This window comes from Eleginops maclovinus, chromosome 9 (genome assembly GCF_036324505.1).
Source record: "Eleginops maclovinus isolate JMC-PN-2008 ecotype Puerto Natales chromosome 9, JC_Emac_rtc_rv5, whole genome shotgun sequence".
Classification (NCBI taxonomy): domain Eukaryota; kingdom Metazoa; phylum Chordata; class Actinopteri; order Perciformes; family Eleginopidae; genus Eleginops; species Eleginops maclovinus.
In genome coordinates, this window is record NC_086357.1 from 27,901,293 (window position 1) to 27,916,292 (window position 15,000).

A 15,000-nucleotide genomic window follows, 5' to 3' on the forward strand; every position below is an offset into this window, starting at 1 on the left:
TGCTGATATTCAGGTGTATATCAGTATGAAGTGTCTCTACTTTAAAGAGTCCTCTCCTGCTGATGTTCAGGTGTATATCAGTATGTAGAGTCTCTACTTTAAAGAGTCCTCTCCTGCTGATGTTCAGGTGTATATCAGTATGTAGTGTCACTACTTTAAAGAGTCCTCTCCTGCTGATGTTCAGGTGTATATCAGTATGTAGTGTCTCTACTTTAAAGAGTCCTCTCCTGCTGATGTTCAGGTGTATATCAGTATGTAGAGTCTCTACTTTAAAGAGTCCTCTCCTGCTGATGTTCAGGTGTATATCAGTATGTAGAGTCTCTACTTTAAAGAGTCCTCTCCTGCTGATGTTCAGGTGTATATCAGTATGTAGTGTCTCTACTTTAAAGAGTCCTCTCCTGCTGATGTTCAGGTGTATATCAGTATGTAGTGTCTCTACTTTAAAGAGTCCTCTCCTGCTGATATTCAGGTGTATATCAGTATGAAGTGTCTCTACTTTAAAGAGTCCTCTCCTGCTGATGTTCAGGTGTATATCAGTATGTAGAGTCTCTACTTTAAAGAGTCCTCTCCTGCTGATGTTCAGGTGTATATCAGTATGTAGTGTCACTACTGGGCTTTAATGTACAAAAAGCTCTTTATTTTATTATGTGTGTGTGTGTGTGTGTGTGTGTGTGTGTGTGTGTGTGTGTGTGTGTGTGTGTGTGTGTGTGTGTGTGTGTGTGTGTGTGTGTGTGTGTGTGTGTGTGTGTGTGTGTGTGTGTGCAGTAATGTGGATCGCCTGTTGACGAGCAGCAACAGGACTCGCTCTTCATTCTGCTACAGAAGGCTGAGGGCCCCGGGGCCTCTTTGTTGCCGGGTAAATTAATTGTTGGTCTGCTTTACAAATCGCTGCTCTTTCATGCATGACTGCTCTTGAAAGGGAGTGGGGGGGGGGCTGCTAAAGAGCTCCTCTTTAGTAAAGGGGAGGAGAAGAGGAGGGGGTATGTGTGGAGTGTGTGTTCTCCTGGGGGAGACACCGCCGCTCATTCCTCCCTCTCTCTCTCTCCTCAAGACTCACCCGACTTATCCCCTGTGGACTCACCCTCCACCCACCCCCTCTGCCACACGCCAAAACTTGACCCAAGCCTGTGTGTGTGTGTGTGTGTGTGTGTGTGTGTGTGTGTGTGTGTGTGTGTGTCGTGCTGTTTGCCACCTGCTGTCACACAGTACCTTGGGAATTGTGTGTGTGTGTGTGTGTGTGTGTGTGTGTGTGTGTGTGTGTGTGTGTGTGTGTGTGTGTGTGTGTGTGTGTGTGTCGTGCTGTTTGCCACCTGCTGTCACACAGTACCTTGGGAATTGTGTGTGTGTGTGTGTGTGTGTGTGTGTGTCTGTGTCTGTGTGTCGGTGTGTGTGTGTGTGTCGGTGTGTGTGTGTCTGTGTGTGTGTGTGTGGGCTGGTTCCTGGGGGAGCCATCCTGCAGGAGGCTGTGTTACGACTTGTCAAGCGCTGGATATGAGTCCCTGGAGACGGGGGGAGAGAGGGGAAGACGGATGATGGAGGCGGAGGGTCTGAATGGTGTTTGAGTCTCGGGGGGGGGGGGTCCCTGCTGTTCAGGACACAAGCTGTCCAACTGTCAGGGGAGGGGGGGCCGTCAACACAAACAAAAGACAGTGATTTAACAAAGTGGGCTGTTAATGACGGCGCTGCGCCTCATAAAGTCATATCAACGGGGAGGGGGGGGGGGGGCGTAATGCTGATACAGGAAGCAGAGCAGGGAGAAGTCTGGGAGCAAAGAGGAGGACAGTTCTCTAAAAGTGTCACAACTTTCACCATGAGCTGCAAAACATATCACATTCATCATCAATGAATCCGGCAATGATCTCCAAACACATTAAGGAACAGTGCACGTGAGAAGCTGAACTTTAGCACATCTGATTGAAGAGCGATGAAATGATCTGCACATCAAAAGATCTGCAGATCATTGGATGATAGGAGGAGGGAAGATTATTCAGCACCTAAACGGCTGATGAGGATAGAAATCCTGGTAAATCCTACAGAGATGGTGAGACTGCAGGTTGTGTGGACGTATCACAGTCAGGTGAGCAACATCAGGGCATTCACACGCATTTCCTGCTGAAAATGCGTGTGAATGCTGGAATCTGCACACATTTAGTGCTGAATTTAGCTGAAAATGCAGGAAAAGGATCAGTTTTTATTAGCGTGAAGTATGATTTGGGTAAACTAAGTTATTGGTGGATCTGATCTGATCCTTATGTGTCATGTGTGTCTCCTAATGCGTTCAAACCTGTACATACACAGCGGGAACAACAATTACGATCTGCTGAAAATAAATAAAAGCCTCGTTCAACCCTGTGAACTTTCAACGGCCTTTTATATAAAGAACTCAAATTTAATTTAAATTTTATAACAAACGAGAATCTAAGTATAAGAAATATTATTATTAATTCATATATCTTTTTACGTTTGTAATCAAACTAAATGACACTAACTTTAATTATATTAAATAAAACTAAACTAAATTAAATTAAACTAAACTAAACTAAACTAAACTAAATTAAACTAAATTAAACTAAATAGAATTAAACTAAATTAAACTAAATTAAACTAAATTAAACTAAACTAAACTAAATTAAATTAAACTAAATTAAACTAAATTAAATTAAATTAAATTAATCTAAATTAAACTAAACTAAATAAAATAAAATAAAACTAAATTAAACTAAATTAAATTAAACTAAACTAAATAAAATTAAATAAAATTAAACTAAACTAAATTAAACTAAATTAAATTAAACTAAATTAAACTAAATTAAACTAAACTAAATTAAACTAAACTAAACTGAATTAAACTAAATTAAATTAAATTAAACTAAATTAAATTAAATTAAACTAAATTAAACTAAACTAAATTAAACTAAATTAAACTAAACTAAATTAAACTAAACTAAATTAAACTAAATTAAATTAAACTAAATTAAACTAAATTAAACTAAACTAAACTAAACTAAATTAAACTAAATTAAATTAAATTAAACTAAATTAAATTAAATTAAATTAAACTAAATTAAACTAAATTAAACTAAACTAAATTAAATTAAATTAAACTAAATTAAACTAAATTAAATTAAATTAAATTAAACTAAATTAAACTAAATTAAACTAAACTAAATTAAATTAAATTAAACTAAATTAAATTAAACTAAATTAAATTAAACTAAATTAAACTAAATTAAACTAAATTAAACTAAATTAAATTAAACTAAATTAAATTAAACTAAATTAAACTAAATTAAACTAAATTAAACTACATTAAATTATATTAAATAAAATGTCGTTCAAATGTCAATGAAAAGTTGAATAATAGAAATTGGGTGTGTAATTTGCTGATAAAGCGCGGAGAGATAAACTTTGTACATTTATATGCAGAGCGAGAAAATACTGACAGGTCTGGACTTTAGGAATATGAAAGAGATATCTTGACGTAAGAAGAGTTAATAAGTGGGAGACTGTTCTGCATTTCAGTGGATGAAGAGAGATCTGGGGGAGATGTGTGTGAGGCGTTGAGGTCATAGAGGGTGTGGGAGAGACTAAGGGTGTGGAGGAGGAGGATGTGGGGGTCATAAGAACATGATACGGGGAGGACTAAGACGGGGAGGGCAGCTGGTGTCTGACCTGGGGATACATCCTTACCTCCCCTCACCCCCTCACCCCGTCTTCTTATAAAGACTAACTGACCATGAGAGGGATCGGACAATGTTCAATAGAAGATCCAGAAAAGACGAGTGTGGAAACAGGAAGGAAGGGATGTGAAGGAGAAGGTGGGAGGCTGGGAAACATGACTTAGTGAAGCTAACACCAGTTGAAGAGGATTAGATCTGCTATCTTTTCATAAACTGTGCATTTCTACTCAGTTATGATGTTTAGAGTCGGGTAACTTTCTCATAGACTTCCATACAATCAGACGTGTCTAGGCGCTCCCTGTTGGCCATTAGACAGAATGCAAGTTTGAGTCACATCTACATTGTCCTAGCTCTTCAGACCCAGTGGTCGTCCCTTATTGCTCCAAGCGAACTCATTTGAGCTAAAACTGGCTAGCTAGCTTGTCATAAAGGTAGCTAACACAAGTGAGTTGACTTGCTAAGTAGATAGCTATCGTTAGCTGGCTTGTTTTCTAAATAGTTAATGAGAATGCGTTAGCTTGGAGTAGATACCTAATGCTAGTAAACATTATTTCCTGCTTTGAATGATCATAGATTAAAGTCAAGGTATAAAATCCAGCGAGTGCTAAACAGAAAGAATTCACACCTTTTTGATTGGCCCTGAAAGTGAGAAAAGGGGCGGGGCTAGGGGGTAATAGCTCATGTTGAACAGGTGACTCCTACCTGCCACTCGGTTGTTGACGCGGTTGTGTCTGGACCACAGCCACAGGACGGCGGCTGGAAACGTGTTCACCTCCACCAGACTCTCCCTGGCCATGATCTCAAAGTGCTCGGCACAATCCCTGCAGCCGAAGAAGCTGTGCACGTAGTTTCTCATTGCGCTCAGCACCTCCTGCGGATCTGGAGGGGAATCACAGGGTATTGAGTTAAGCACCAGTAATAGGGTCACAATGAGAATGTTGCTAATGTTGGGCTATAAAGGAACTACAGCACGGTCACATGACTTCACGTCACCACCGCTAAGCTAAAGGAGGCTAATGTTGGGCTATAAAGGAACTACAGCACGGTCACATGACTTCACGTCACCACCGCTAAGCTAAATTAGGCTAATGTTGGGCTATAAAGAAACTACAGCACGGTCACATGACTTCACGTCACCACCGCTAAGCTAAAGGGGGCTAACGTTGGGTGTGATGACGTTTAGTCGTCTCATTTAGACACTGACGTACTTTATGTCGTAGAACAAAAATCTCTTCAGCGTCTGTTAACTACAGACCTGATTTTCTATCCAAAACCTGACTTTGAGTCGAGGGAACCAGGATGCTGAATAATCTCAATCCTGCAGCACTCTATATTCAACAAAAAAAGGTTACTTAGAATTAGATTAGAAGAGTTCCCACAGATGCCTCATTTCCTGGAGTACCTCCTCTCCTCAAACAGAAACCAGTCATTATCTCCGATACGAAGCACAATCACCTGCTCTGTAAATCTGTTTCTGTACATTAAAGTGTTCTGTTAACCTGCGCTGTACCATGAAAGCTCGTTAAAGCCCGCTGAGGGTTCGCGGCTCCCTGGATTCCCACGGTAATGTGGGCCAGGAGTCACCGAGAGCTGGGTTAACCCCATATTGAGATGAATTATCTGTAGCAATGGGATAACCCAATCTGGAGATTAAACCCAGTTAACCCAGTGTGTGAATGGTGGCCGTGCTTTTCTCTCAGCACTGCAACAGTCCACTAACATATTTTCCCCGAGCCGTTTGCTTTTGTTGTGGGCTTAGCAGGACCTTCAGATGAACCGTGCTGAAAGTGGGAGTGTGTCTGGGAGTGTGTGTGTGTGTGTGTGTGTGTGTGTGTGTGTGTGTGTGTGTGTGTGTGTGTGTGTGTGTGTGTGTGTGTGTGTGTGTGTGTGTGCTCTTTACGGCAATATCCATGTATTCAAAATGTGTGCACACCATTCCTAATTTATGCAGCACGTGTGTGTGATTGAATGCTTTTTGTTTGTGGTCATGTATGTACAGCTTGTGTGTATTTGAACATTAAGCTGGTGGTCTGTGGGGGGCCAGATGGACGTCCCTTTTTGGCCAGTCCATCTGCAGGTCACATGACGGTCCGTAAACCTCGGGATTAACCTCTGTGTGTATGTGTGTGTGTGTGTGTGTGTGTGTGTGAGTGTGTGAGATTAACAGGTCTGCCAGGAGTGAAGCCTCCGGTCTTCTGCCTGTTTTATTAACCACTCACATTCCCCTAATCTAACATAATCCCTTTTCACACAGTCTCAATTAGGCTCAATTTTAGCTGTGACAAAATGACAAAACAAGCGGGAAAAATAATTATGATCAAAACATCCTGTTGATGTGTAAATAAGGTCAGTGCTAAAAAACAAAACAGCAAATACACAAAGCCTCGTTCAACCCTGTGAACTTTCAACGGCCTTTTACATTAAAAAAAAATCTAATTTTATTTATGTTTTGTAACGATCAACCAACGTGAATCTAAGTACAAGAAATATTATTATCAGTTATATATATTTATTATATTTGTAATTAAACTAAATATCCATCCATCCATCTTCTCCCGCTTTTCCGTCAGGGTCGCGGAGGTAACAGCTCCAGCAGAGAGCCCCAAACTTTCCTTTCCCTGGCCACATCAACCAGCTCTGACTGGGGGATTCCAAGGCGCTCCCAGGCCAGTGAAGAGCTATAACCCCTCCACCTGGTCCTAGGTCTACCCCTCGGTCTCTTCCCAGCTGGACGTGCCTGGAACACCTCCCTAGGGAGGCGCCCAGGTGGCATCCTCACTAGGTGCCCGAACCACCTCAACTGGCTCCTTTCAACGCGAAGGAGCAGCGGTTCTACTCCGAGTCCCTCCCGGATGACTGAACTTCTCACCTTATCCCTAAGGGAGATGCCAGCCACCCTGCGGAGAAATCCCATTTCGGCCGCTTGTATCCGCGATCTCGTTCTTTCGGTCATGACCCATCCTTCATGACCATAGGTGAGGGTAGGAACGAAGATGGCCCGGTAGACAGAGAGCTTTGCCTTCTGGCTCAGCTCTCTTTTCGTCACAACGGTGCGGCAAAGCGACTGCAGTACCGCTCCCGCTGCTCCGATTCTCCGGCTAAACTAAATATCACTAACTTTAATTATATTCAATAAAAAACTAATTTAAAAATTAATTAATTAAATTAAATTAAACTAAATTCAATTTAAACATAAAACAAATCCACCCTGGAGTTTTCTGGAGGCAATGCACAGCAGCCGATATGGGAGTTATATGATCTTTGGACAGCCTGATGACCCACTCTGTGTGTGTGTGTGTGTGTGTGTGTGTGTGTGTGTGTGTGTGTGTGTGTGTGTGTGTACCTGTGCCTCCTATGCTCTTGGCCTGCACAGTGAGGACATGGAACAGAGTCCACATCCCACAGGGGTAGCGCCTCAGGTGGGGCTGAGACCCCTGGCAGCCCACCCACCTCACGCCTTCAGGCAGAGCAGTGTCTGCAGACTGAGGAAGAACACACACATTACTGACGGGAGGGAAGCAGGACACAAAGACAAAGACTTAACGGATCAGTCGGGAGACATTCTGCGTTTGTCTGATTGTCAACAAATCCCAAGAAGAGAGCAGCGGTTCGATTCCACAGAGGAGTGTTGTCTGAGTAACCAGAGCTGAGGAGGGGATGTTTTCAGGTTTAGTTTTACTTGTTTGTCTGCAGGATTACGGGAAAACTAGTGGTTGGATTCTCATGAAACTTAGTGAAAGGATGAAGCACGGCCATGGAAGAAGCTGTTAAAGGGGCCCTATTACACCCTAGGTTTTTGTGCACCTAAAACCTGAGCGGATAGAAAATGCTCTGTTTTAGTTTAACACACAGTTAAGATCACACACAGTATTTTATGAACATATAGGCTCACCTGCTGGATTAAAAACAGAACAAATGAACCAAAGAAAGAGAAAGCTATAAAGCAGATTCAGGCAGTAGGCGTATAGATCCACTCTTAAAGTACACGGCCCGGCCCAAAAAAAGGACCTCCTTTAGCTTTGATTACGGCACGCATTCTCTGTGGCATCGTTTCCACGAGCTTCTGCAACGCCTCAACATTTATTTCTGTCCTGCATTCATTTTGATCTTGTATTGATGACGGGAGATTCAGACCACTGCACAAAGTCTCCTCCAGCACATCCCAAAGACTCTCCATCGGGTTCAGGTCTGGACTCTGTGGGGGCCGATCCATGTGTGAAATGATGTCTCATGCTCCCTGAACCACTCTCTCACAATCTGAGCCCGATGGATCCTGGCCTTGTCCTCTTGGAACATGCCCGCTCCATCAGGGGAGAAGAAATCCACTGATGGAATAACCTGGTCCTTCAGGATATTCAGGGAGTCAGCTGACCTCATTCTTTGGGCACATTGCTGAACCTAGACCAGACCAACTGCAGCAACCCCAGATCATAGACCTGCCCCCACAGGCTGGGGACCTGTTTTTTGGCCGGGCAGTGTATTATCCTACAGAACAGAACAGCTGACAGAGGAGAGTAACATCTGATCCTTTACAACAAACACTATATGATCTGTTCAGGTTTTACTCACACTGTAATCCTGATAGTTATCTACAACTTTCTGAAATATCACAGTAATATGATTTTTTTATGTCACTAAGGACAAGCTGCTACTTTTTTTGTATCCTGATTACATAATCCCATCAATCCCAACGCGTGTATTCCCCTTTAATGCCACAGACAGCGTTGGGAAGTTGGAAAGTATTCAGAGACGTGAACAGATTAACGGTTTTGGACTTTTCTAGCAATTTGTTGTCAATTATAAAAACGTAGAGCAGCTTTCTCCTTTAAATGAACCTCTGAAAGTAGATCCTCTCTCAACCTGTTCAACTTAATGAAAGCGGCTCCTAGTTTTCCTGATCGATAACCAGTCAATGTCAGGTTAATGGCTCAGCGCTCCGCTAATGAACCGAGGCTATCCAGATCTCTATCCAGCGTCCACAGTTGAATCCAATAACATATTTCCTCTGACATAAAGTCGTTTCTCTCGCAGCACTGCATCGCCACCGCCGCTGTGATTGACAGGGTTACTCACATGTCAATAGTAAAGATTTGGAGAGCGTGTGTGTGTGTGTGTGTGTGTGAGAGTCCATTTCCTCTGAGGCTGAAGTCTATTCATACCTTCCCATTGATTCATTGATCCATTGATTTGCTTGCTAAAAGCTAATGATGTAAGTAAGTGACTCTTTCAATTTGCAGGGGGGGGCGGGACTGGAGGCATGCAGGCTGCGGTCCAAAGACAACACACACACATCCTCAGCTGGCACCGGGACAAAACACATATTTAGATATCTGGAAGTTTATAAAATATACCTACTCATACGAAGGCTGGGCAATATATCCAAATTCTACCATGATCTGAGACTAGATTGTGTCCAATCTCACACAAACCTTCGATAAAACAGGGGGGAGACACACACTCTACTTTTACGACGGCTTTCCTTTGATTTATCTACACAGCTCTGCGTTGACTCACCTGATCTGTGTTATCCAGCCACTCTCTGAACGTCTCGTAGGAGATCTCTTTGTCCGTGTGGTTCTGCAGCCGAGTGTTCACATAGTCCAGGAGGTTCATCACCACCGGACGGCCCGGGAAGAACTGCACAACATTGAAAGCAGGGCTAAATGTTAAGGAACTCGGTTTTTGAGAAGAAAGAAAGATTTTTGAAAAAGTCAAAATTTTAAAAACATTTTTAGATATTTTGAGTTTTAAGTAAAAATGTTGAGAAAAATGTGAAATATTTTGAAAATAAATGCCTATTCATTTTTAGAAGTCACATTAAAAATAATAAATAAAGATAAGTCAACATTTTGAACAAAAGCCAGATTTAAGTGAGAATTTTTGGGAATAAGTCAGAAATTTGAAAAAGTTGACATTCTGTAAATACCAGACAGAGAAAAATGAAAACAGGTTAACGTACAAACAGAAGTGTCAATTTAGAAGCAGATGAGAGGCAAGGAGGAATGGAGCCAGTGATACAGACTAGATATCATCTTATCCCCAGACCTTTCTCAAAATGTACACAAACCCTTAAACCCATTTTTAGTTTGGAGCGGTTTGAAACACAGGGACGATACACACCCCATTTTTTACTCTGGAAATGAAGGGTCTGCACTCTCTGAATGTACAAAACAATGACTTGGAGCACATAAGTATATCCTATGTTATCTTCATGACTTGTTATCGACACATGTTAATCCTGCACATGTTAGCGTAGCCCCGAGCTAACTGCACACAGAAGCTGTGGTTTGAGTGTTTTCCCGGTAGAGCAACTCTGTAAATGTGACAGCAGCCGCACTAAGCCTCAGCCTTCATTAAGATCACTTTCCTAAGCCACTAACAACCACTTATCCAGCGCCTCGGCTCCTGATGTGTGTTTACATCCTGTCAGGCCCGCACCACCATGGAAACAACCACAATGGAGAGGAAACAGCACACTGTAACTACCAGAGGAAATCCAGCTGAGGGGTGTGTGGGAGCAGCGATGACAGAGTGAGGACAGACACACACACACACGCTGTCTTCACACACAATAGAAACAGCTGATGTCTGAGGAGTAAAGCGCTTTAATGCATTGGGTTAATGTGCCTCCTATTCTCGCTGTAAGCCTGTCTGTGGACCCGTTTATCATAATGATGATAATGGTGGCGTTTCTCAGAAATACAAAAGGGATTTTTCCACAACGTCCATGGTTACTTCTGTTTACGTCTGCAGCTACTGTGACGAGTATTTAATTAGTAGATTAATGACTTTGTCTGGTTTGTAAGTTTCCAACTTATCCATTACTTGGAGAAAACATGGAAACACCTATTATTTTAATAAGAAAATGCTGCTTTCAAACACGCCCCTCCGAAGAGCAGATTACTGTTTATTCATCTATATTCAGTGTATTTGTATTTATCAAATAAACTTGTACTTTATGCAATTTATACCTTCTAATAAGTGTTTCCTTTTATGCATTTGTTTTTTGATTAATTGATGTATGAAGAGTGTATGATTATATTTCTCCTTCAATAAAAACAAATATTAAAAACTAAATCTTTATCTGTAGAAAAGTTTGTAAATTTAAGATAAAAAAATAAAGATAAATTGAATTAAATTAAATGATTAGATTAAATTATCACAATATTTGACTTTTTTTTGTTTGAGTCACTTCCAACAACAGAGCAAGGTCAAGCATAAAGAGGCAGGGTCTCAGAGCAGCGGGGGAGAAAGAACTCTACAAAGTGAGTCTGAGAATAAAAGAGAGAGAGACCAGACGGCAGGCAGTGACCTTTTTGATTTGCATCAGTAAATACACCTTCAAACACACACACACACACACACACACACTCACACTCACACTCACACTCACACTCACACTCACACTCACACTCACACTCACACTCACACTCACACTCTCACACACACACACACACACACACACACACACACACACACACACACACACACACACACACACACACACACACACACACACAGCTCAGCCGTCTGTTCTGCACCCTCTAACAGGATCTGTGTGTTACACCGTCCTCTTAACCAGACGCCACTGATTTACTTAACCTTTGATCCCGAGGCCAACAGAGTCCTGCCTCCTTAACTCCATGCAGGAACTCTCATCTGCTCTGTCCGGCAGAACACTGTGTTGACGTGTAGACAGTTCTGGGGTTTGAAATTTAAATTAAGTTGAATACTCGATTTTGATTGGTCAATTTTGACAGTCCAGAGGTCTGTTATTTTACTTCTACCAGAACGTTGCTAAGGAGATAAGACTGTAGCTAAGAAGGCGGCTAGTTTTCATTCATCATAAAACACAGTGGAATGTTTTTTATAGAGAGAACAAGAGAAGGAAGGAAGTTCAAAGACAGCTGGACGTCAGAGAAATCAACAAAAGAAGACAGACAGGAAGTTAAGGGACACTAAAGGGAACAGCAGGAGAAGACAGACAGGAAGTAAACACTAAAGGGAACAGCAAAAGAAGACAGACAGGAAGTAAACACTAAAGGGAACAGCAGGAGAAGACAGACAGGAAGTAAACACTAAAGGGAACAGCAGAAGAAGACAGACAGGAAGTAAACTTTAAAGGGAACAGCAGAAGAAGACGGACAGGAAGTAAAGGGACACTAAAGGGAACAGCAGAAGAAGACAGAGTGAAAGTAAACACTAAAGGGAAAAGCAGAAGAAGACAGACAGGAAGTAAACACTAAAGGGAACAGCAGAAGAAGACAGACAGGAAGTAAACACTAAAGGGAACAGCAGAAGAAGACAGACAGGAAGTAAACACTAAAGGGAACAGTAGAAGAAGACAGACAGGAGGGAAACACTAAAGGGAACAGCAGAAGAAGACAGACAGGAAGTAAACACTAAAGGGAACAGCAGAAGAAGACAGACAGGAAGTAAACACTAAAGGGAACAGCAGAAGAAGACAGACAGGAAGTAAACACTAAAGGGAACAGCAGAAGAAGACAGACAGGAAGTAAACACTTAAGGGAACAGCAGAAGAAGACAGACAGGAAGTAAACTCTAAAGGGAACAGCAGAAGAAGACAGACAGAAAGTAAACACTAAAGGGAACAGCAGAAGAAGACAGACAGGAAGTAAACACTAAAGGGAACAGCAGAAGAAGACAGACAGGAAGTAAACACTAAAGGGAACAGTAGAAGAAGACAGACAGGAGGGAAACACTAAAGGGAACAGCAGAAGAAGACAGACAGGAAGTAAACACTAAAGGGAACAGCAGAAGAAGACAGACAGGTAAACTCTAAAGGGAACAGTCGCAGTAGAGATATTAATCGACTATAGAAATCTCAGTAGACTATACAGAGATGTGCAAACACCCTCACACACCTCCTTTAGTGTCTGAGCCTCACACACTAAAGGAGGTGTGTGAGGCTCAGACAAAGGTCTCTCTTGCTGCTGGACTGATATAATAGGTTTAGGTCTGGATCTGAGGTCCGGATGGCGGGCACTCAGTAAAGCTCATTAGGAGCCGTATGAATTTAAGCAGGAGAGAGAGGCAGGTGTTTCCTCACTTAAAGGGTTTACTGCAGCGTCGCCACAGCAACGGTATTCATGAGTCCGAGCAGCGCCACATGTTATCAACGACATAGATTCATTCTGTTAAACTCTCAGGCTTTGATCATTGGTGAGCACAATCTCAATCAATATGCCAAATATTAGCACTGATTTAAGAAGAATTAAGAGCCAAAAACTGTGAGAGACGATGAAGGGGAGACGGCTCAGGTGACAGCGTACACTTCGAGATGACAGTGGGAGAATAGAGGCTGAACTCAAGAGTTTGAAAGTAGAGCTATACAACAACAACAACAACAACAACAACAGTCTCTACATTTGATACGAACACTCCTTTTTGTTTGCGGCTGCCTTTTATTAAATCACATAACTTTTCACATCTAACAGCATGTATGTCACTATGTTATACCAATGGTTCAAAAGGGCAAAAGGTGGCTCCACAGATTTACTATAAACCTCATCCACTCTGATCCAAAACCCCCTTTACTCTGCTGTTTAATAATAAGTGTTGTACTTAAATGTCATTATACAACGTCTTCCTTTCACACCGGGCATCTTCAGAGCACTTTGAATTCCCTTGGTGTTGAAATCTGCCATAAAGTCAACAACAAATACAAACTGTCCTGGAATCACACACACACACACACACACACACACACACACACACACACACACACACACACACACACACACACACACACACACACACACACACACACACACACACACACACACACACACACACACACACACACACACACACACACACACACACACACACTCCCCTCCTCTGACCCTCCTGCCCCCCCGCCCCAGTTGGACCATGACAATCCCCTTCACCCGGCAATATGTCATCCCTGATCCGATTAGTATCAGGAGCACTTGAGAAGTCCCGAGAGGGAGGGAGGAAGACCCTCAGTAATACCCTATTGGGGGGGGGGGGGGAGACAAACAGCCTGTTCTCTACTGTCCCTATATGGAGAGGACTCTTTAAAGTAGAGACTCTACATACTGATATACACCTGAACATCAGCAGGAGAGGACTCTTTAAAGTAGAGACACTACATACTGATATACACCTGAACATCAGCAGGAGAGGACTCTTTAAAGTAGAGACACTACATACTGATATACACCTGAACATCAGCAGGAGAGGACTCTTTAAAGTAGAGACACTACATACTGATATACACCTGAACATCAGCAGGAGAGGACTCTTTAAAGTAGAGACACTACATACTGATATACACCTGAACATCAGCAGGAGAGGACTCTTTAAAGTAGAGACTCTACATACTGATATACACCTGAACATCAGCAGGAGAGGACTCTTTAAAGTAGAGACTCTACATACTGATATACACCTGAACATCAGCAGGAGAGGACTCTTTAAAGTAGAGACGCTACATACTGATATACACCTGAATATCAGCAGGAGAGGACTCTTTAAAGTAGAGACGCTACATACTGATATACACCTGAATATCAGCAGGAGAGGACTCTTTAAAGTAGAGACACTACATACTGATATACACCTGAACATCAGCAGGAGAGGACTCTTTAAAGTAGAGACTCTACATACTGATATACACCTGAACATCAGCAGGAGAGGACTCTTTAAAGTAGAGACACTACATACTGATATACACCTGAACATCAGCAGGAGAGGACTCTTTAAAGTAGAGACTCTACATACTGATATACACCTGAACATCAGCAGGAGAGGACTCTTTAAAGTAGAGACGCTACATACTGATATACACCTGAACATCAGCAGGAGAGGACTCTTTAAAGTAGAGACTCTACATACTGATATACACCTGAACATCAGCAGGAGAGGACTCTTTAAAGTAGAGACTCTACATACTGATATACACCTGAACATCAGCAGGAGAGGACTCTTTAAAGTAGAGACTCTACATACTGATGAGTGTTGTATGTGAACATTATGTCTGGAGTGTTAGCATGATAATGGTGAATCCTAACACCCCCCCCCCTTCTCTTAATTCTTTGTTTTATTCCCCGGCCCCTCTGCCCCCTCTGGGCTTCTTTCAAGAAAAGCAGGATGGAGGTGTAATCCTTAAAAACCTCGCTGTAATGCTCTCATGCTTCCCAAGATCCACAGTTTTAATCCTCATGAAGAGGCTCCATAAATCCGGCTTCAGCCTGAAGACAGTAAATCTAGTAATATTATGAGCGGGGGCAACAACACAGAAAAACACAAACAACCCCCATGTTTACATGTTTGC

At 42.1% G+C, this 15,000-nt stretch overlaps 1 protein-coding gene across 1 annotated transcript in view; it reads right to left on the reverse strand.

Annotated features, from left to right (window-relative positions):
* qsox1 (quiescin Q6 sulfhydryl oxidase 1) overlaps window positions 1–15,000 on the reverse strand; it is a 36,988-nt gene that overhangs the window by 6,494 nt on the left and 15,494 nt on the right. Inside the window, exons 9-11 of the mRNA XM_063892063.1 lie at window positions 9,195–9,317; window positions 7,024–7,162; window positions 4,383–4,559 (exon numbers count right to left, since the gene is read on the reverse strand). Coding sequence (XP_063748133.1) covers window positions 4,383–4,559; window positions 7,024–7,162; window positions 9,195–9,317 — 439 coding nt within the window. The remainder of the gene's footprint in view (window positions 1–4,382; window positions 4,560–7,023; window positions 7,163–9,194; window positions 9,318–15,000) is intronic.